The sequence below is a fragment of the Pelophylax lessonae genome, assembly GCF_965119305.1.
Source record: "Pelophylax lessonae genome assembly, chromosome: 1".
NCBI lineage: Eukaryota > Metazoa > Chordata > Amphibia > Anura > Ranidae > Pelophylax > Pelophylax lessonae.
Genome location: NC_138768.1, coordinates 560,209,810 through 560,234,189, shown reverse-complemented (window position 1 = coordinate 560,234,189; position 24,380 = coordinate 560,209,810). Strand labels below are relative to the sequence as shown.

General features: G+C 44.1%; 1 protein-coding gene across 1 annotated transcript in view; it reads left to right on the top strand.

Annotated features, from left to right (window-relative positions):
• PIK3R2 (phosphoinositide-3-kinase regulatory subunit 2) overlaps nt 1-24,380 on the top strand; it is a 205,807-nt gene that overhangs the window by 72,797 nt on the left and 108,630 nt on the right. Inside the window, exons 3-5 of the mRNA XM_082260724.1 lie at nt 96-158; nt 5,971-6,102; nt 13,779-13,980. Of these exons, the coding sequence (XP_082116850.1) occupies nt 96-158; nt 5,971-6,102; nt 13,779-13,980 (397 nt within the window). The remainder of the gene's footprint in view (nt 1-95; nt 159-5,970; nt 6,103-13,778; nt 13,981-24,380) is intronic.

The window sequence follows — 24,380 nt, the reverse complement described above, 5'->3', positions numbered from 1 at the left end:
GGTTGAGCAGATGAGTATTTTGCTTTCTTTAGTTATAACGATATGCTTGAGTACTCTGTGAATGTAATTTATGACAGATTTTGTTTTCCTTCTAGGAATGGACAGTGAAATGCTGTATAGGACCTCTGGCTCTGAGTTTAGACACACATTAAAAACTGGTAAGAACCAGTTCTTACAAGGATTGAACTTATTAGGGGCTTTATTGCAAACTCTAGGGTCTGCTCAGTTTGTTTTACTTAAAATGAGTAGAAAACTTACTGTGGAAACGTGTATTTAATGTTAACTTTGTATTTTTTTTTTATATAACAGTGGGTTTTAAACTGTATGTTTTAAAGTGGAGTTCCACCCTATTTTTATACTTACCTCCATCTTCTCGCTCCGGGTCACCTGAAAAAGAAATGGATAATCGCATATTTTTTTTTTTTTTACTTACCTCGTAGCGAAGAAAATATACTTACCTTACTTCCTTCTTCCTCCTTCCTCGGCCGCGGCCCGTCGTCACTTCCTGGCTCTGCAATGATTCCTGGGAGCTGGACGTCATAGCTCCCAGGAATCATTGCGCCTGCACCGGCCCCGACGTCAGTTCCGGGTCGCGCGCGTCATCCCCTTCTAAACAGCTCCTGGGCATGCCCAGAAGCTGTGGAGGGATGACGCGCGCGACCCGGAAGTGACGTCGGGGCCGGCGCAGAGCATCGTGGGACCAAAGAAGGCGGAAGAAGACGCCGAAGAGGACGCGCTGGCTTCAAGCTGCCCACATCTGAGATGGCAGCGCTGGACAAGACGTTTGCAAGGTAAGTATTTGTCCTAACAGGTAAGTGCAACCCGGGACAGATCAGAGGCTAGCCATTGTGGAATGCACTAGCCCTGACTGTCCCGGGGGTATTAAAAAAAAAAAAAAAAAATCCAGGGTGGAACTCCGCTTTAATGTATTTGCATTGCTGACATGAGTTGTAGTGTGAAGAAAATTATTCTAGATATAAGACAGTGCTTTCCTGGCTCATAATTTACAATAAGGCAGGGCTTGGCATATTTGCTTTGAATCTAGGAGCCAGCAAAAGTTAGGAGCCAGTTTTTTTAGTGTAGCGTGGATTGTCAGCCCCCCCGGGGAAAGACACGTCATTTGCACATCCTAACTTACAGCAGAGCAGCCAGTCAATAACCCCAATGTAAGGCCGTTAGGGTTATAGGCTGGCCAGAAAGAATGTCCCTAAAAACCTGTTTATAGGGGGAAACTCCTTATTATGCAAATGCATTGTGACTGCGGCATGTAATTCACCCTCCTCTGCTGCCTATTTTAGCTTAAGGGTGGCAAAGTTGGTGGGCAAAAACCTGTATCAACTGCACATTTTTACCACCCAACCCCACATCTAAATAAAGCCTTAGTGACACTTTAAATAAAATCCAAAAAAGGATGAAAGAAGTATCACGGCGCTGCTGATTTTCTGCTGCCCCTTTGCAGCCACTTTCTGCCTACATGTGTGTCCCCCAGGATGATTCCAAAAAAAGATTCCCCTCATGTTGTGGGATTATAAAGGCGACCAGAGCATCTAAATAAGAGTACAGAAGTATATAAAAAATATAGTTTTATTGTGCAAACATATTAAAATGGTATCAGGACACATGCATACAATGAACATGTCATGGTTAAAAGATAATAACAATCACGGCTAGCGAAATTGGTCAAATGTGAAGTGACTGCACGAGTGCATGCATTCCAGAGAGACCCAACGCGTTTCAAGCATGCCCCTCTTCAGGGGCCTGGTAGAACAGCTTTATTCATATCACTAGGGTCACTTTCTGTTGGCCGAAAGCAGTGAGTAAAAACATCCACTTTCTGCATAGATTGGCCCAAATGCTTGGATGGAATATGCTGTCAAACACTCATTGCTCTGGTGTGTTTCTGGTCACCATGAAATACTGGAGCCCAGCTGTACATAAAGAGTGGTAATTGTTAATGGTACACATGGCTTTATCAGGGGACATAGAAGGATTCTTCTAAAGCATATCCACCTGCCTTATCTCCCCTACTCCACCTCACAGCACACCGTAAACTTTGCAAGAAGTGCATTATTCGATAGAACACTGTCTCAGCGTGTCACAGCATGCGCACAGGAACAGACCCTCAGGCAGCTCCCATGCTCCATCCTCCACCAGAAAACCTCCCGCTCCCTCTAAGAGGACTGACAGTCCACCCGGTGGAGGTTACACAAGCTGCCGGGTCCCCTCCACCTCACCCTTCGCCAATGTCTGACCTCCCGCCGCCGACTTCTCCAACACTGTGTAGGTGGGCCCTGGGGGGAGGAAGGCCAGCTTGGCGGCGATACAGCATAGGCAGCAGAAGAGAGCTCCCCCAGAGAGAAGCCTTCAATCCTTGAACCTTGCTTGGGCATTGGGGAGGAGGAGGAGCGGACAGCGACCGCCTAGGAGAGGAGGACGGCCCCCTCCCCATGTCACTCACAGCCGGACATCAGACTACTGCATGCCTCCAGGGGAAACACGGAGACCAGGCAGGGGGGAGAGAGAAGGATCAGCTGGCCGCATAATTGTTCCACACACACACACACACACACACACACACCTGGATAGACCACAGTCTTCATCCTTGCCAATTATGTAACTTATGAAGCAGAGAATCACTGTAGTAGGCACTGTTTCTTTAGTAATTGCTGCTAGCTTTTGGGTCCCTCGCCAATCGGCTCTTCTGCTGCTTAGTGGACACAGGAGGTCGCTCGCTTGGCAAGGGCCCCTATTCAGAGAACACTTTTTCATTTTGTCAGTGAATGCAAAGTGTTCTCTGATTAGACGATGTGGAGCGGCTGGCAGTGACATCACAATCTCCACCTTCTCCTGGTAGATTTAGGCCAGTTATTGTAAATCCTGGAAGTCTCTCCAGTTGTTCAACAAGTGCAGGATTTACCAGTTAATTAGGTATACTGGTGTTCTCTCTGCAACAGTCCTGTAGTAGGCAATAACAGCCCATCTGTGTTCTAGTTAGCATAGGTTCACTTTCCAGGTCAATAAATGGGGGTTACTTGTTAAAATATTGGTACCAGAGCTGTGGCAGTATCTCCTGAACCCATCTCTGAAGACACACTTTGTTGTAAATGGCTAGCAGGCTATATACTGTGTTGAGGATTGTATCCCCTTTGTTTTACGTTACCTTGGAGTCTGTAACTGACTATTTGTAAGGATGTTTAATATATTTTATTCTGAACCTGCTTGTTAACCTTTATGCACAGTGTTTTTTTTTGTGACAGTTAGGCTTTAATTTTGTAAATGGGAAACCCTCCTCTACTCAATCAGTCAGGCTGTACAGGGGAGGTGTGAGCAGGGCACTGTCTATGCCTGAGCTGCCATTTGAAATGTTTCCCCTCCTCCCTCTAGCTCCCTGGCACTTGATGATATAGCATGGTGGAGGTTTTGGTCAAGTGCAGAGCCAGTTAATTCTTAGTCGTATGTGACACAAGATCTTTGGTCTGTAAACAAGGGTAATATGTAACTACCTTCAGGTGATAGGAGACTGGCAAACAAAACAAAGCTGAAGACACACCCCTTTTATAACTCTTCCCACTCCCAGCTAGCCTCAGTTTTTTATTAGTGTTATTAATTGATGGACATATTCTTTTTACTGAGAGAAATATACCTCTTTTATGTGGAAGTTTTTTCACTGATCTTTTATCAAGGCTGCACCATAGCCACTGTGGCGTTTTTCTGCTGCTTCTAGATAGGTTGACTCCTAGGTTGAGCGTTGTGGGACCTTAGAAAATACAGACCAGCTTTAATGACGCTTTAGGAACATGATCTTGCATGGCGGCTCATCTTTGCATGTGGTGCATGGTATTGAGTTAGCTGCTGACCCCCAAGCGGAGCCCTGACCCCCAAGACCCCTTTGGGATGTGCACATCATGGAGGGCCGAGTCAGGAAGTGGTCTGGTCTGTTTAAGGAATTGTACAGTCAGAAAGTTTTTTTATCTTAATGCGTTCTATACAGTAAGATAAAAAGCCTTCTGTGTGTAGCAGCCCCCCCCCCCCAATACTTACCTGAGCCTATTTCTATCCAGCGATGTCCACTTGTCCCTTGGCTGTCTGGGACTCTCCCTACTGATTGGCTGAGACACAGCAGCGGCGCCATTGGCTCCTGCTGCTGTCAATCAGCCAGTTAGCCAATCATGAGTGAGAGGGGCGGAACTGAACGACAGCTCTGTGTCTGAATAGACACACGGAGCTGCAGGTCGGCTCAGGTGCCCCCATAGCAAGCTGCTTGCTGTGGGGGCAGCCAACAGGAGGGAGGGGCCAGGAGCAGCAAAGAGGGATTTGAGAAGATGAGGATCCGGGCTGCTCTGTGCAAAACCAGCTGCATAGAGCAGGTAGGTATAACAAGACTTTTACAATCACTTTAAGGCCTCCTTCACATGGGCATATCTCCTGGCTGGCACCTTACTCCTCTTGCTTGCACCGTATAACGGGGCACTAAAGGCTTTTACCCTTCCACAGCAATGAAGGTAAGATTTTGGGGACACATTGCAGATTAAGTTCAGGGGCAAGGGGTCAACTGGTCTCACCTTCTCAGATTCTGCATATGGCTACATGGGGGGACCATTGTCCTCTATTTTATCTACACTGGGTCCTACTACCGTCTTGTCTGTTCCCCCTAGTCATAGTCATTGCCTTTGGGCACTGTGCTAGGAGATGTTTTCTGCCACTTTCATGGGCAGATCCTTGGCCCATTCAGAGTCTGTACATGGCAGGAGTCACAAGTGAGTCCCTTCAGGCTCCCTACCTTAGTCCATCTCTGACATTTCTTTTGCTGCTTTTGCCTCGGGAGGTGGTTTGCCTCTCCTTCAGAAGAATCGGATCGGAAAGTTTAGAGGCCAACTTTAAAGGTCTTTTGGGTTTGCCTTAAGTTGCTGAATATCATGTTGTGCCCCTCCCCTGCAGAAATATGGGGGTTTCCATATCTTGGTAATTTTACACTTGTTAATTTTTATTCCACCTGGCTGAAAAAAAAGAACACTAATGTTATTGGGATAATTTAGTGTTGTCCTACTGAGTAAACCGGTGTCCACGAAAAAATAAACACCTACCCACTTAATTGCCAATCTTATTTATAATTCTAAGGCTTCATTCTCACTGGCATTGATAAATCTGTGTTTTTAGGACTTTTCTAAATGCACGTAACTTTAAATGGTATAATTCACACTGTGGGTTTAAGTGCATTCAATTTAGCCAGTTTACAGAATTCTGTTTTCAGAATAGAATAAGCAGATTACATATTCTGAACACCGCTAAATGCATGTAAACTTGGATAAAGGCAATTACATTTAAACACAGGAGAACTTTTATGGTCTGGGATGCATAAAAGTTTGTTTATACTTCTCAGACAATTTCTCTGATTTTTATATGCTGTAATGTAGCCTAAGGCCTCATTCACATGACCGTATTTAAGTGTACATCGTGTGAAAGGCCGTTTTTTGTCTGCCGGCATACATAGGTGTTCCATGCATCTGTGTGCAGGCAGTCCCATTCATGTCTATTAGGATGCAGCAACTGCACAGACACAGCAGCTGGTCCCATTTTGACAGCTGTGGGGGTGCCTGTTCCTGAATATATATAATGTACACTGAATGCGACTTTGAAATCTTGCTATTGCAGTTTTAGGTGCAACTTGCCTGACATTCTGTGCGACTTAATACACAGATGCCTATGCAAGTCACACTTAAAATTGCAAACAATAGTGCAGGAATCTTTTTTTTCAAATCATTACGGCACCGCAAAGTCTGAGTCACATTTGAACCGTTCCATTGCCGACAATAGGGTACAACTTGTCATGTGATCTGGAACTGTCAAATCACATGACAAGTCGCACAGATGAGTACGGAGGCTTAAGTACACCCGTGTAATCGAGACCTAACTGTATTAATTGCAAACTTCACATCCTACTTCAGTGCAAGTTGTTTCCTCTCATTTTAGATTTTTTCGGAGCTGATTTGGAAGCAGCAGATGTACATTTTATTGCTGATCTAGTCAAGACATTTCTTCAAGAGTTGCCAAGTCCTGTAATACCTTCACACATCAACCTGGAACTCATCCGAACACTGCAAGGTAACCATCTGATTTTCCTTAAATTTTACTTTACCTTACAAAAACTTACCTTATCAAATCTTTGTCATCTAAACGCTGTTTTATTTAATGTCTGGTATTGCTAAGGATCCAAGAGGTATAAAAAAAAAAGGTACCAAACTAATAGTGAGGTCCAAATAAAAAAATAAAAAGTGTAAAATTGTAGCGCTTAAAACTATTATTGGAAAGTCCGTATGATTAAAAGGAACAGTCCTTAAGATCAATCCAAGTGCTGGATAACCACGTGTGGATGGAAACTATAGTACACAGTCCTTCCTCCCTTCAAAGGCCACGTGACACAGACCACCACCAAGAGAGGTATCTTAAATACCCTTACCAGATATCACCATGTATTGAGCAGTGATATAGACCTCAACGACATAGGATCGATCCCAGCAGATGTCCAGGGCACACTAAATCACAAACACTGATATCCTCTCGCACTTGATCTGAACGGAATCCCTCTCTCACTGGGCCAGATTGCTGCCGAGGGAGTGACATCTAACTGGTCCAGTTAATGTGGGAGTGACTGTTGCTCATGTGACATGGTACCTCCGTGTGTCCTTGCGTGCTCGCTCCCGTATTCTTCCTCTTAATCCTCTGTACACAGCGCGCATGCCCTGTCTGCCTTTCTGCGCGCCTGCCCGCCGGAGAGAGGCAGACAGGGCATGCGCGCTGTGTACAGAGGATTAAGAGGAAGAATACGGGAGCGAGCACGCAAGGACGCACGGAGGTACCATGTCACATGAGCAACAGTCACTCCCACATTAACTGGACCAGTTAGATGTCACTCCCTCAGCAGCAATCTGGCCCAGTTAGAGAGGGATTCCGTTCAGATCAAGTGCGAGAGGATATCAGTGTTTGTGATTTAGTGTGCCCTGGACATCTGCTGGGATCGATCCTATGCCTTTGAGGTCTATATCACTGCTCAATACATGGTGATATCTGGTAAGGGTATTTAAGATACCTCTCTTGGTGGTGGTCTGTGTCACGTGGCCTTTGAAGGGAGGAAGGACTGTGTACTATAGTTTCCATCCACACGTGGTTATCCAGCACTTGGACTGATCTTAAGGACTGTTCCTTTTAATCATATGGACTTTCCAATAATAGTTTTAAGCGCTACAATTTTACACTTTTTATACTTTATGATTTTTTCAGGGTCATTTTGTATAGCTGCTTTTCACAGATATATATTTATTTCATTTATGTAATTTATTTACTGAGTGTTATTTGAATTTTAGCCAAGTGGTGCATAGCGCAGCTATTTTATATTATTTATTCCAAATAAAAAAATGTTTGTAGTATTTTAAATCCAACATCATTTAGTGTTCAGACACCATCTTCATCTGTGCTAGAGCGTAGTACATGGTAACACATCGGATAAAACTCATAGTAAACACACAAGTAATAAATTCATTTATAAATGCATCTATTTATCTAAAGTGATATAGTATGTTGAGAATTTGGTTAAAAACAAAGTCCACACTGTATCACCACAGGCAAGGAACAGAACATCTTGGCCTAAAAATTATTTTGTCAACTGTGTCTGTCAGTATGTTCATTGTATTAACAGTATTGTTATATTTTGACCTGTCCCTGTAACAATGTGACCTATACTAATAACAAAATAAACATAAGTCAAATATGAAATAATTTTTATGTGGGTCTTATTAGTTTGGAGCGCGTCTTTTTTATACTGCTGTGTTTCTAAAAGAGCCAAGTCATGGCTCCCTGTGCACCAGAAAGCAGCGTACTGGTAGACTTCTACACCAGACTATATACTCATTTGGGACACTGACCTACACAACAATATCCAGCATTTTACAAATGGAGTTCCCCATGTTATTGCTGAGAACAGTCTGCTGTGGCACTTTTGCAATTCATAGAGAGGGAGAAATTCACAAAAAGTCTCTGGACAAAACTTCACAGCAGTGTTAATTTTGTAGATGAAAAATATTTTAGTTGATGAAATTGACACTACTTTAGTCAACTAAAATATGATTAAAACAATTCTGAGGACTAAAATTCAACTAAAACTAAAATGCCATTTTAAAAGACTATGCCTAAAACTAAATCAAAATTTGACGTCAAAATAAGACTACACTACCACATAAGAATAAGTAGTGGGCATCTACTAAGCTGCTGAAAGGGGAAAAAAATTAAGAAAATGGGTTTTCCTATTTTTTTTTTTCTTTCTTAATATTTAATGTTAGTAATATATTCAGGTAATATGTGCAATGGCATTACAGCCAGAAGAGTTTACAGTTTTTGGGGTTTTTTTGTTTATATTTTTAGTGTTGCATTTCTGTTTGTCAAAAAGCAATATTTTTGTTTGTTTAAGAAACTTGGTTTTATTTAAAAAGACGTTATATATCACAACGACTAAGACCCCGTTCACATTAGGTCGCTCCGACTTCGGGGGCGACCTGTGAAGTCGCGTGCACCGCGACTTCGGCGCGACTTGCACGGACTTCACATAATGGAAGTCAATGCACGTCGCCCCGAAGTAGTACAGGACCCTTTTTCTAAGTCGGAGTGACTTGTGTCGCTCCTATTAGAACGGGTCCTGTACTACTCAATGGACCCGACAGTGCGCGACTTGCCAGGCTGACCAAGTCGCCTGGCAAGTCGTAATAGTGTGAACCGGCTCTTAATCTGTGTCTGTAGTGCATGTTCAAACCTTAATACCATAAATAATGTTATTAGATTTTTACTTCAGGAGTACAGTGGGTACGAAAAAGTATTCAGACCCCCTTAAATTTTTCACTCTTTGTTATATTGCAGCCATTTGCTAAAATCATTTAGGTTCATTCTTCTTCCTCATGAATGTACACATAGCACCCCATACTGACAGAAAAACACAGAATTGTTGACATTGTTGCAGATTTATTAAAAAAGAAAAACTGAAATATCACATGGTCCTAAGTATTCAGACCCTTTGCTGTGACACTCATATATTTAACTCAGGTGCTTTCCATTTCTTCTGATCATCCTTGAGATGGTTCTACACCTTCATTTGAGTCCAGCTGTGTTTGATTATACTGATTGGACTTGATTAGGAAAGCCACACACCTGTCTATATAAGACCTTCCAGATCACAATGCATGTCAGAGCAAATGAGAATCATGAGGTCAAAGGAACTGCCTGAAGAGCTCAGAGACAGAATTGTGGCAAGGCACAGATCTGGCCAAGGTTACAAAAAGATTTCTGCTGCACTTAAGGTTCCTAAGAGCACAGTGGCCTCCATAATCCTCAAATGGAAGACGTTTGGGACGACCAGAACCCTTCCTAGAGCTGGCCGTCCGGCCAAACTGAGCTATCGGGGGAGAAGAGCCTTGGTGAGAGAGGTAAAGAAGAACCCAAAGATCACTGTGGCTGAGCTCCAGAGATGCAGTCAGGAGATGGGAGAAAGTTGTAGAAAGTCAACCATCACTGCAGCCCTCCACCAGTCGGGGCTTTATGGCAGAGTGGCCCGACGGAAGCCTCTCCTCAGTGTAAGACATATGAAAGCCCGCATGGAGTTTGCTAAAAACCACCTGAAGGACTCCAAGATGGTGAGAAATAAGATTCTCTGGTCTGATGAGACCAAAATAGAACTTTTTGGCCTTAATTCTATGCGGTATGTGTGGAGAAAACCAGGCACTGCTCATCACCTGTCCAATACAGTCCCAACAGTGAAGCATGGTGGTGGCAGCATCATGCTGTGGGGGTGTTTTTCAGCTGCAGGGACAGGACGACTGGTTGCAATCGAGGGAAAGATGAATGCGGCCAAGTACAGGGATATCCTGGACAAAAACCTTCTCCAGAGTGCTCTGGACCTCAGACTGGGCCGAAGGTTTACCTTCCAACAAGACAATGACCCTAAGCACACAGCTAAAATAATGAAGGAGTGGCTTCACAACAACTCCGTGACTGTTCTTGAATGGCCCAGTCAGAGCCCTGACTTAAACCCAATTGAGCATCTCTGGAGAGACCTAAATATGGCTGTCCACCAACGTTTACCATCCAACCTGACAGAACTGGAGAGGATCTGCAAGGAGGAATGGCAGAGGATCCCCAAATCCAGGTGTGAAAGACTTGTTGCATCTTTCCCAAAAAGACTCCTGGCTGTATTAGATCAAAAGGGGGCTTCTACTAAATACTGAGCAAAGGGTCTGAATACTTAGGACCATGTGATATTTCAGTTTTTCTTTTTTAATAAATCTGCAACAATGTCAACAATTCTGTGTTTCTCTTACGTCCTCCGACAGTCGCCGCCTCTTCATATTCGTCACATATGGGGTATTAGACTTTGCTCCGAAGGAGTAGCTAGGCAACAGAATATGTTAACATTAAAGCTTTTAACATATCCCACCCTCAAGGGGTGGTCCCCTCAGTCAATACCCTCCTACTTCCTGCAACCATATCTCAGTTTCAGTGGAATAGCAGTAGAGTATACAACCAAACCCCAAAAGAGGGGCGGGGGCGGCGACTGTCGGAGGACTCAGAGAAAGGAATTTTACAGGTAAGATTTTACAAAAATTCCGTTTTTTCTGTCAGTATGGGGTGCTATGTGTACATTCATGAGGAAGAAGAATGAACCTAAATGATTTTAGCAAATGGCTGCAATATAACAAAGAGTGAAAAATTTAAGGGGGTCTGAATACTTTTCGTACCCACTGTATATAATGAGTTTGGCAATTCTGGAGAAATACTTAAAAAAATGCATTACAATTTAACTAAACCCATTTGATTTTAGTCGACTATAATGCTAAATCGACTAAAGCTTAAACAATTCAAGTGAGTTGAACTAAAATTGATTTTAGTCAAAAGACTAAAACTAAATTGAAATTTGACGTCAAAATTAACACTGCTTCCCAAAGCCCTGGAAAAGTCCTCTTTAATATTTGGGCTAGTATAGACTATACACCTAAGAAGTGAATCACTTTCATAATTTAGCTTTCTTTTTTATATTGTAAACATATGCTATTCAAATTCCCTGGTGATTTTTACATGAACCAAGAATTTTTGGTCTCCCTGCCATGACATTTTAAATAAACAAAAATTGAATTAGGGGCGTATACTTGCATGAAAACACATGAAAAATTACATGTTGTTTAGCTTCTGTTTATTTTATGCAAGCCCCTTGTCATTTTTTTTTTCCAAAACATTTTTATTGAGAAATAAAGGAGCATTACAGGAAAAGAAAACCATATGCAAGAATACAGGCATGAACAGTAAACAAGAACAATAGAACATTATAACAGGAGACAACCCCACCATCACATATAAGTAAAAAAAAGGTCAAAAGTAGCAAGGACCAACCAGGGACAATGTAAACCAGGAATTACACAGAGTGGTCAGGGTAGATCATGTTTCTCGTGTAGAGCAACTGTAAGCTTGGAAAGTATCCTAAGATGAGGATGATAAGGCCTATATCCTGAGGATCTAGATTGGTAAGGAACCTAAACTGTGGAGAGGGATATGGATACCATAAGAGTCGAATGTGCCCTAGAAGGGACAAACTACACGAGAGGGGTATGGCATAGCACGTGCCCATGCTCTGGGCTCTACGAGCCCAGGCACGGGAAGGGAGAGGCGTCAAGAGAGGGATGGATCCTGAGTTAGGTGGTTTAAGTAGTATAAAGGTGCACACTGTTTGGGCCAGCCAAACAGCGAGGTAGCACTTAGGAAAGGTAGGGGGAGGGAGGCAGGTGGCAGGGAAGGAGAAGGCGGGAGCAGAGGGGGAGACAAGAAAGAGAGAGAAGAAAAAAAAAGGGGGGGGGTTATGACTAAGGAGGTATGTCCACAAAATCAATACTAATGTTATCACCTTCAGGTGTAAATCGAGCAAGTAGGTTGTAATTCTGAAGGTAAAAGCAAGTCAGATGCCATCAGGGGATCCCAAGGCGAAGGAACACTGATCAGACCCAGCCCCATTAAGAGCGGAGACTAGAAAATTCCGCTGTAGTCGTGTAATGGGTCCAGCACGCCAATTTCTTATGATACTTAGTGGGGGTATCATTTGCTACATGAATAAGCTCTTCCATTTCCGCAATTGCAGCCACACGGCGCAACCATTTTGATGGTTGACTGTGGGCGCTTGTGTGGAATTCCACAACACAGGGATGCATTGTCGAGCAGTGTTTATCATATGGATCGTGAGTGATTTCGTGTAGGATGTGTGCGAAGTAACGGAATGGTGCAGGAGAAACTGGGCAGGCGAGAATTCCAAAGCGTATGTAGTCACTTTGTGTGGTGATCCTATGGACCTCTTTCCAAACTGTGGTCAGTCCTGGACAAGACCACAGGATATGCAGAAGGGATCCAGTATCTGAAAGACATCTCCAACAGGTGTAGGGTATTGAAGGTGCAAATTTATGTAGAAGCGTCGGGGTACGGTACCACCTGGATACAATTTTGTACCCATTTTCTTGTGTCGAAACGTTCAGCGGACATTTGTGGTTTTTGATGAAAATTTGTTCCCATTCTTCAGCGGAGAACGAACAAGGCGAGTTTTCAAATAAGAGGGAGTGTGTGATCGAGATGAGCTTATGGAGTGGGCCTTCCTGCTGACAGAGCCCGTCAAACGTTGTGGGGGGGTCCTTGCAGTGAAATTGACGCGCCCATTGTCATTTTGGGGATTTATGCACTCACAAGGATGTATGGTGGCCCCTGTGTTTTTTTCTTTGTTGTGTTTTGTTTCTTGTTGTTTTTTTTGCTTTTGTGGAGGTGGGGGGGGGGGGGGGGGCTGTTGATAGAAAAGCAAGATGATTGCAGTGCACTGAGCCCTATTGTCTTATGTTTTAGAAAGGAGTCTACACACCTACCGTGCATTGCCTTGGAGTCATATTGGTTAGAAGACTGCAAAGCAGCTACCAGAGTTTCAGGACCTGTGTCAACTGCCTTTGATGGAAAAATGCAGCATGCTTTACTTTGCAATGCTTCCAAAAATGATTCAGATAGCTCAAGGCATGCAGGGAGGAGACATCAGAAGGGAGAATAAAAATGCCCACAAAGACTCATGGGATATATTGCATCAATTTGGCCTAGTTCATAAAGCAAATGCAGATATGTGTAATAAAAAAAACCTTTAAACATAAAATATAATTTACCTTCATATCTATTAACTAATGCAAACAGTTAGGAGCCTTTACACACTGAGGTGCTTGAAAACTGCCCATAAAACTCTAAGCGCTTTTGTGGTGCATTTCAGGCGTTAGCGCTTTTTCATAGACACGTGACTCAAAAACTGCTTCAGGAACCATTTTGAGGCGCTTCCTATTCATTTCAATGGAGAGGGGCATTTTTGAGGCGCTTTTTTAGCGCTCCAAAGATGCTGCTTGCAGGATTTTTTTTTTCACCGCCCCAGTGTTAAACCATTCACTGATTTTCGTGAGCGTCAGGCGTTTTTTGTAAAATCTTGAAAAAGCCTCAGTGGGAAAGAACTCTTAAGGATTCAAAATAGATAATGTTTATTGGGAAAGTTACGCTTGGTTTTAATCTTCTTATTTGTATTTTCATAGCAGAAAGATGTGCCACCGATAGCCAGCATCCACATGAAATAAGCAAATAACACTCAAGTGTGAATGGGGACTAACTGTAATTGTACCATACATTTTTTTTTTCTTTTTCTTATCAATGCATTAGTTCTTCTTTCTTTTTTTTCTGTCACACAGATTCTGGTGAAGACGAGCAGAAGAGAGCACGTATTTCTTTAATTTTACAACCACCTACCGTCCCTATTCAGCACGTTCTTACTTTACAGTGTATACTTTGGCACATTGGAAAGGTATGCAGCTTTGGCAGTGTTAATGGATTTAACGTGAAGGTAGCTGCAGAGATCTTTGGACCATTGTTGGTTCGGCCTGTGATCACTGGGTGAGTGCTTTTGTTTTTTATCTAATCTTTTTTATTCATTCCATACAAATGTTTAAGGTTTGATTTTGCAAGTTCACTGTAAAACAGCTTAGCAAGCCTCCAGTAATTACAAAAATCCTGTATGTTAAATTGCTAGACCCTATAGACTGGTACCTTCAGGTTATTGACATGCCCCCTGGGCATCCCCTCTATAGGCCTGACCCAGTCCAGGAGACTAGTATCCCAAGGTGTTTGACTTTTTGCCTTATGGAAAAATCACTCCTAACTTAGCTTAACTACTGTATTTTATTATTTCATCTTGGTCAACTCTTCAATCAACTATTCGCTGTCTTCTAATACAGCAATAGGAGCAGTGCAACCTCTTCATAATCCTGCAAACTATCCTTCATCACTATAAAAGGAATAGGGGTGATGGCGCTGCCTATATAATTTAGATATAATAAAAAGCTGTGATGCAAAGTGCCTTAAACTAAAAGCAATAATGTGTAATATTCAAACAATAATATATTTCATAAAAACTTCAATTAAGTGCAAGTGCAAGGTATAAAAGTGCCTGCAGAAAGATTAGAAAGTGACTGGTGCAATGATGTATGAGCAATAAATAATATTTAACATGCAATATTAATGTGCTAAAAAATATAATACTATATAAAGTGAGCTGTTCCACTAATACCACGTGTTGGTATGGGGAATAAAAAAGTGCCAACAGAGCAACAATAGAAAAAAGTTATTATTTTAAAAAATACAGCTTGCAATGTCCAATAAGAAAAATCCAGTAGAAAAGTCTATTTCATGTGCGGTGACTTCAAAAGCAATAAAAGTGACAACACTCGGAACAAACCGACACTCAGGTGGAAAGGTGACCCCGTGGTGGGTGGTAAGGTGCTGGGATTCCTTTGATAAAATTGCACACTTACCAGAGACACCCACCCCACACAGGGGTATAGAGCGGGTGTATTTATGGGTCTGGCAACCTAGCGGTATCCTCCTATCCCTGGGTGGAGGGCGTGTGCCGAGGATCAGGCTGGTCCTGGTATGGATGTACCCTAGGATGGTCCCCTGTGTGCCTTCCTGCCTAGGTATATTCCGAGGGATCCACTCAGCTCCACTCCCGATATTTAAACCAGAAAATAAATGGTGGACATAGTGTAATTCCGCGATATGCTTTATTGAGCAGAAATTTGAAAAGGTACTCACATTAAACAGGAAAAAAACGAGCGTGACTGTATTGTCCGAGCGCTTGCGATCCAAGCCTCGTTCCCATATAGGTTTACCGGAAATGACTTGACACGCTGTACGCGTTTCGTAGCTTGTACGTCATCAGCAGCGTCAAGTCACGTCCGGCAAGCTTCCCTTAAATATGTATGCGGTAACCAGGCAACCATGATAGAGCTTCCTGATTTGTTGTGCGGTCCGGGCGGACTACGTAAACATGGCGCCTGCTAGAATGAAAAAACTATGTATAAAGCAGAGATGACTCCGTCCGAATATATTAAAAAACTCTTAGCAAGGCGATATATATAAAAATCAGTGTGAAATGGTTCCTGGTCATGCATATACATATTTCCGGAAAAGTAATATACATTCGGTATTCAAATACATAAGAAAGTTTATATATAAACATCAATACATGTCGATAAAAGTACCTGTTAATAAAATATAAAATATAAAGAAATAAGAAATAAAAAATAAAAAATGTAAAAATATATATATAGGAAGAAGATGAATGTAAAGAATATAAAAATGTGAAAATATTAAAACGGGGGGGGGGGGGGGGGAAGTGTAGAAGACGGGTATATGTAGTTTTAAACTGTGTTTACGATGGGGAAATTAATTGGGAGACATCTAGTGGACATGGGCAGAACTACACGAAATAATGTCAATAAATAAATATATTGAATTCACATGATTTTAGAAATATATTAAATATTTTAAAAAGAATATTAAAATGTATTAAAATGTTTAACTAAGAGGCGAATGTCTTGTCCAGCGCTGCCATCTCAGGTGTGGGCAGCTGAAGCCGGAGCGTCCTCTTTGGTGACGTCCGAGTCCCAGAATACCCTGCACCGGCCCTGTTCGTCACTTCCGGTGCAGGCGCGTCATCCCTGCACAGCTTCTGGGCATGCCCATAAACTGTTCAGCAGGGCCGGTGCAGGCGCATTGACTCCTGGGATCGATGACGCTCATCTCCCTGGAGTCAATGCAAGGAGGAAGTGACGGCGCGGCCCGCGGCCGCAGAGGGAGGAAGAGGAAGGAAGGTAAGTATATTTTCTTTAAAAACAAGGTAAACTAATCAAAAAAAAAAATTAATTATCCAATTGTTTTTCAGGTAAATTAAAGCAAGCGGGCGGTGAAAAGTTAATTTTGAGGGTGGAATGCCGCATTAAACTATGTCACAATTTCTTGGACAGCTAACCAGGGGCTACAAAATGCCAGCTCCACAGTCTCTACCTTAGTATAGTCCCAATATGCCATCCCTGGAATACAAGAGAATGGAATGAAAAGGACCCAGAGGTGGAGTTAGAGGAAACTGTGGAAGATTTTTAAACATCTGATGTTGCTTACTTCTTCTGTACTCAGAAGCCTGTTGTTGAATTTGACTTTCCCCCTTCTCGGCATGTCCCTTTTGGGTACAAATTGAGATGTTAAATCTAAAAAGACATTTCCTGTTCATAAACAAATAGAATGGGCAGTTTATGATGATTGGGTCAATTCAAAAAATATTTTTCATTCCTCTGAAAATCCTTGCTGAGCTCTATCCAGTGGATAAAAAGTGGTCTGTTCCAGTAGTTGGTCTGCCATCTCAGTGTCAAACATCTCACTGTACCAATTGAAGATGTCTCTTCATTCAAAGATTCTACAGATAAAAAGTTTGGGACTCTCTTAAAGCGGAGTTCCGGCATCAAAATCGATTTTGCGCCATCCGTTTGCTGAGTGTCACCTGAAAAACAAATGGATAATCACGATTTTTTTTTTTGTTTACTTACCTTGTTATTGAAGAAAATATACTCACCTTTCTTACTCTTCCTCCCTCTGCGGCTGCGGCCCGCGTCGTCACTTCCTCCTTGTGATGACTCCTGGGAGCTGAACGCCATCGCTCCCAGGAATATTATGCGCCTGCACCAGCCCCGCTCGTCCCTTCCGGTGCAGAGGCATGATTCACTGCTAAACAGCTTCTGGGCATGCCCAGAAGCTGTGCAGGGATGACGCGCCTGTACCGGAAGTGACGGCGGGGCCGGTGCAGTGCATTGTGGGACCGAAGAGGACACGGAAGAGGACACGCTGAGATGGCAGCGCTGGAGAAGAAATTTTCAAGGTAAGTATTCCTTCTAAAAAGATAAGTGCGACCTGGGACAGATCAGAGGCTATCCATTATGGAATGTACTAGCCCTGACTGTCCCGGGGGTATTTTTATTAAAAGATCATGTCCGAGGCCGGAACTCTGCTTTAAAGGCTCTCTATACACTTGTAGGCTAAGCTCTGTCTATCCAACTGCAGCCAACTGGACCAGGGCAATGAACAAACCAATACAATCTTGTATTCCAGGACTGTGCTTTAATTAAGCAATTACATCAATTACCTTTTGCGTTGCTCTTTTCTTGTTCAAAGGTTATTACTGAGAGAACAGCAGTTGCAATAGCAAAAAAAGCCCCAAGGCTATCATATGTAAGTAAAACAAATCGAAAAAGCCATGTAAAGCCAAGTACACGCTATGAGTGTAAACTGTCAGCTCCTGTCAGAGCCGCTGTACCAACAATGCAAAGTTAGTATCCCCTGCTGGACTATTGTTTTCTGACAGGGGGACAGCCCCCCGCCAGAACACTTCAATCAGCGCTCTCTGCCATTGGCTGAGAGTGCTGATCGGGAGTCGGTCAGCTGCTGGTTTTTCAGCATGCTTGTCCAACAGAAGCTGGCTTCTGTCAGACAGGGTAGCATACGCATGGGCTGAATGTCGGCTGTTTTTTTAACCGAACGATGTCTCCCGACATTTGGCAGTTGTGTTACAGAGCTTAAGTTTCAGGAGTGGTAAAAAAAAACAAACAGATAGCCTGAGGACCTTGTTTTTTAACTCTTAGTAGAGAAAAACAATATTCGAAGAACTAGTTTCTCCATATTCCAATAACGTAAAAAAATATAATACAATATATAGTGTTACAAGACCATGATGAGAGTCAAGGATACTTCTTTGAGTTCAAATGAAGATATAGCCTAGAGATAAGACCGGGTGAATTAACTTCTTTAAGACATATTCAAAACATGAAAGTGGTCTAAAGAGAATTGAGTTTACAGGCCAGAGGTGTAAATGTGTTTTACCTATAGGTAATTAAAAACCTCAGATCATGGTAGTTTATGGGTCTCATGTAGGGTCAAGTAGGAAAGCAACCTGGCAGGCCAGCTAGCCGATGCAAATGAGTAAAATTAAGAAATTGCCAGGGGGAAAATGAAGCCAGAGCCAATGATGGAATGAGAGTAGAGGTCAGTGGGTGGATAAAAGCTGGGATGGTCCTTTGATGTGCTCCCATATTCTAAGACAGGCGTGTCCAACCTGCAGGCCAGGGGCCGCATACGGCCTGGAACCACAGGCAATGCGTCCCACTGCCCCCTGACAATATTTTTTTTGCTGGGGAGGAAGGAAGTCGGGTCGGGGGCACGGCCAAATGGGCTTCCAACTAACGGTAGGCAGAGGCTGCCTCTGAGGGGAGGGGAGGTGAGCATGTGCAGTGTTTCTGACTCCCACCACCATGACCACTTCACATCACTGAAGTGGTCATGGTGCTTAGAGTGTTCCTTTAATATCTCTCAGAAGTAAACCTCTGTATACTGATTTCATTTCATTTGATCATCCTCTAGTTGTGTTAAATTAGTGTGGGGGGCGCAGGGAGGGCGCGGTGGAATTCTATTACTTATATATCTTAACTATTGAATATATTTTATATGCGGCCTTAGAACATTTCTCTACACTCAATGTTGCCCAGAGAAGCCAAAAGGTTGGACACCCATGGTCTAAGAGAATGCAAGGAGAGAAAATTATAAATGCAGTACACCTATGCTCTGGCTGTCTAAGCCATAAGTGGGAAATCGTCACACGGTCTGCAGCTTCAGGGCCTACCCACAGGGGGTTTTCCCAGGTAACATGAAACATCTGCACTTTGTTTTGTTTGCGTTTCTAGCAAGGGTTACTTTGCGGTACAACCAAGGAAACTTAGACCTTTGTGGTGTATAAATGTGCTTTTCTCTAGCGCTCATCGACAGACGTAGTCCTCGGTGATACACCACCTTCGGGTTATGTTACCTCCGCAGGAGCAGGACTAGACAGGAAATTAAAAAGCTCTGGCCACACCCTAGGGGCAGTCCCAGAGGGTATATCCTCTCTCTCTCTGCCTCAGCAAATCAGTTATTTTCTGTCTAGTTAGGAGTAAGGACCTAGACACCTTGCTGGGATCTTAGGTCCTGGCAAGAATTTTTTCTTAAAGGATTTTTTTTAGACAGCTTTTTTCTCCAGTGTTCCTGTGAGATCTTCAAGCAAGAAAGCTGAACTGGGCGACGGGCTGGATGTTGAGATCCGGTGGTCACCCCAGTTCAGCCTACGAGCGCGTGCAGGCCATAGCTCCGCGCTGGGTCGGCCGCGACAAAGTCCCATTAAAGGACTGTCCATGCGAGTTAAACGTCTCGCCGAAACGCCAAAGACCATGAGTCACGGCGTCCGTATCGGTCGACAGCCCTCCCGCCCCGGTGGAGAGGGGTACTGTCAGGAGTTGGTGCCCGCCTGGTTCCGGTATGGTGAGTAGTATGTTCCCCCTTTTTCCCTGACGGGTTTTGTGGTGAACGCGGGCCCCTCTCTGTATGGTAAGAAAGAGTCCTTTCTATCCTATAACATGTCACAAATCCTCCTACTTTGAGTGTGATTTATGTGTGCAAAAGCCAGGAGGCTTGGCTTGGGAGCTAACAATCTATTGTATACATGTTTTAAAAGATGTAATCTGTGGCATTCTGGGAATCTTATGGGTTAAGTATAAGCTACCTACCAGTCAGAAGCCACGGACATGTAGACTGCCTTCCAAATCAGATCTCCAGCTATTAGCAGGCCTCCCGAACGGCCACGCGGTCCGCCAGGGCCGGTACCGCCAACCACGCCATATCCCCATGCAGAGAGAGTGTTGTGTGCCCTGCAGCACACCGCTATTCAGTTTAGGCCGCCGCCATTTTTTTTGCTGGATCGCACGAGCCGCCATTTTGGCGTAGCCTCGTGTCTCCAGCATGGGGGCGGCCATGTTTGAGGTGATCCTACACCTCGTGGAGCTTGGGGGAGGCGCCGGAAGGCGTGCAGAGGGGCGGAGCCGCCTCCTTTCTTCCTGGGCAGCCAGCCAAAAGACTTCCTGTTTGTCAAGACAGCGCTGTAAGCTGTTGCAGTTTAACTCTGAGCATCAAGTGGTGAGCCTGGGGGTCTATCTCTCTCTCTCTCGATCGATAGGGATCCCTAAGCAGGTAACACTAAGGGGCTTTTTGTGGCGCTGGGGGTCAGAAAAAAAAAAAAAAAAAAAAGTTTTTTTCTTTACTTTTGAATTATATTATCCAGGAAGTAACTGGAGTTATTATGGACCCTGCCACACATATTCCCCCACCTGTTTCCCTCGAGGGGGCCTCGGGACCCGCCGGTGCACAGAGTATAGAGTCATTTACAGCAATTTTGGAGTCTATGGTGGCTCGGGTGGAGGCGGCCTGTCAGGGACGGGGGTCAAGGAAGCGACCCCCGCCTACCCCTATACCATCTGACACCTCTGACTCAGATTCAGAGATGGTCACGGCAGTTGCAGGTTCCTCTGCAAGGGCTGTTATCCCAGGTAAATCCCCCTCAGACAGTGAGGAGGACGCTTCTTCTCTTGCTATAATTCAGGAAGAAGCATTGGTGGACGCACTAGTTGTGGCAGTGCAAGAAACCTTAAAACTTGAGGCTTTACCGGCAGAGGCAACTGAAACAGAGAGGCCTTTTGGGACTAATAAGCCCATCAAGACGGCGAAGGCTTTTCCTGTACCTAAATGTTTTGGTAATCAGATTAAAGGAGAATGGGAGCATTCTAAACGTACCTTTACTATTTCCAAGCGTATTGCTAGACGCTATCCGTTTGAGGAATCCATCATTAAGAAATGGACGGTACCACCAGTCGTGGATCCGCCTATTTCCAGGCTGAATAAAGCCACGGTTATTCCAGTGGAGGACACTTCGTCCTTTAAGGATCCGGTGGATCGAAAGATAGAAGCAGAGTCCCGCACTATCTTTTCTCTGATAGGGTCAGCATTTAGACCAGTAATCGTTATTGGTCTAGTTTCCCAGACACTTACGGAATGGGCGAAAATGGTACGCCAAGATCTTAGGGGAAAAGATATTCCCCAGGAGACATCTGATTTGATGGAACAGATCATACAAGGGCTACGGTTTATCTGTGACGCAGCCTTGGACACTACTCCCCTATTAGGGCATGCATCTAAGTTAGCAGTGATCCTCAGACGTGTGCTGTGGTTAAAATGCTGGTCAGCTGACCTAGGTTCCAAAAAGACCTTGACCAATCTCCCCTTTCAGGGGAATCGTCTATTTGGAGCCAACCTAGATGAAATCATTAAGGATGCCACTGGGGGCAAGAGCACTTTTTTGCCACAGGCTGCAAAAGCTAAGGGACCTCGCAACAAGCGAGGACCTTTCTTTACCGCCCATAAAGGGCGCCCGGCTGGTACTAGCGGGAAAGGCAAGACTCCTCCAGGAGGGTTCAAGAAGGGGACCAACCCAGCCAAACCCGAAGCAAAGGAGTACACAGCCTGAAGGTGCGCCCCCACCCGGTTTCAGGGTGGGGGGACGTTTTCACCGGTATTCAGGACATTAGATCGAGCATCAACCACTACTACCGGTGCGATTCTTCCCTTCCAACATTTAAGTACCACAGGAAGCGGTAGTTACCGTTCCCTGAAAAGATCTTTTCCTTTACCTTTTCCTAAGATTAGTCCCGATACCTCACAGGAATCGGATCTGGTTGACCAGATAGGCCAAGTAGCCTCTAGTCGGGTGACTTCGGTCCCTGAGGTTCAACCAGAAAAGATCACCTTTCCTGATAACTATCAGGTATCTGATAAATGTGTGGGAACAGAAAACGACCAGACTTTCTCGGATGGTCGGGGCCAGATAGCTCTAGGGACGCCTGGTTCAGATCCAATCAGCGCCAGTGGTCCTAGAAATTCTAGGCTGGCCTCCTCAAGCCGGCCTGGCCGACTTGGACATGTTAGTCGCAGACGTTCCGTGGGAACTTCGTCTCAGGGAGTGTCTGTGGTCTCAAGGACCAATTTACCTTCGTGCTTTACAGTCGCTGGTTTTAATGGCCTGGCCATTGAGACCCAAGTACTGAAGGACAGAGGTTTGTCTACTTCAGTCATTCCTACCCTTATTAAAGCAAGGAAAGCGACTTCCAGCAAAGTCTATTATCACACATGGAAGACTTATATTGCGTGGTGCGAATCTTTAGGATTTCCTCCACGTACCTATTCGGTGACTCGAATATTGGCCTTTTTGCAACAAGGGGTTGAGCAGAAGCTAGCCTTGAGCACCATCAAGGGTCAAGTTTCAGCATTAGCAATCTTCTTTCAGAAGCCTTTAGCTACCAAATCCTTGGTGCGGAATTTCATCCAGGGGGTGCGGCACCTGGCTCCTCCAGTCCGCGCGCCCTTACCGCCCTGGGATCTTAATTTGGTTTTGTCGGTTCTACAGAAACCTCCCTTTGAAAACATCAGGGAGATTCCCTTGCTTACTCTATCCCAGAAGGTGGCCTTCTTGGTGGCTATTACTTCTGTTTGCAGGGTGTCAGAACTGGCTGCATTATCATGCCAGTCACCATACCTAGTGATTCATAGGGATAAGGTAGTACTTCATCCTAAGCCATCTTTTCTTCCCAAGGTGGTTTCAGAATTTCATCTGAATGAAGATATTGTACTACCTTCCTTGTGTCCTCAGCCCAAGCATCATCGGGAACATGCGTTGCATTCCTTAGATGTGGTTCGGGCAATCAGGGTATACCTGAAAGCTACGGAATCATTCCGTAAGACGGATTCACTTTTTGTGATCACGGATGGCCCCAGAAAGGGTTTGCCTGCATCTGCCGCGACCATTGCCAAATGGATTAGACAAACGGTGGTACAGGCTTATTCTATTAAGGGTCAGAGTCCTCCGTTCCCTGTTAGGGCGCACTCCACTCGAGCGCTCAGTACTTCCTGGGCCTTTCGCCATCAGGCGTCAGTGGTCCAGGTATGTAAGGCGGCCACCTGGTCGTCGGTACATACCTTTACAAAATTCTATAAAATTGATGTGACGGCATCGGCGGATGCCTCATTTGGCCGCAAGGTTTTGCAGGCCGCAATTTGAGGAGACCGGTGGTCTACCTCGAGGGTTTTTTTCTGTTTGAAAAAAAAAAAAAAAAATTTGTTTTCTCTTTTTTTGGTTGAGTCTCATCATTAAGGATGAGCATTGTAAACTTCTAGTTGGCACCGGTTGGGCCTTCTAGATTGGGATTTGATTTCCATTTTCCCACCCCTCAGTTGTGATACTGCTCTGGGACGTCCCGAAGGTGGTGTATCACCGAGGACTACGTCTGTCGATGAGCGCTAGAGAAAAATGGATTTTTGTAAAATCTTACCGTAAAATCCTTTTCTCTTAGCTCATCGACAGACGTAGTCCCCGCCCCTCTGTTTTGGAGTTGGGTTGGGTTAAATTCTCTAAGCACTGCTTTTTCACATAACTGATTTGCTGAGGCAGAGAGAGAGAGGATATACCCTCTGGGACTGCCCCTAGGGTGTGGCCAGAGCTTTTTAATTTCCTGTCTAGTCCTGCTCCTGCGGAGGTAACATAACCCGAAGGTGGTGTATCACCGAGGACTACGTCTGTCGATGAGCTAAGAGAAAAGGATTTTACGGTAAGATTTTACAAAAATCCATTTTTACTATGCAAAAGCAATCTGTACATACAAAACTATTACAATATTTAGGAGCATAATACAAGACTAGCAGATACAGATAAAGATAATGCAAATATACTTAACTAAAAGAAGTTTGCAGCCATTGAGTCCCGTTTGCTTTTCAAGCACATGGCACAGAGAAAAGTCAGCAGTCATCGCTTCATGGATGTTTCGTTTGAGACTGACTTCTTACAGCTTTGAGCAGTCATTTAGACTTGTGATTAAGGAATATACCATCCCCCCAAACCAATACCATTTGTTCTGAGGACAAAAGGGCTTTTTATCCATTGTTTGGACAGTGACTTTGAAGGGGGGGTTAGGCTTGGCCAAACTTCCTTCCAAATCTTTACAAAAAAAAAGGTATCATTAGTGAGCCACTGTTAAATATGCAATTTCCACAACACACTT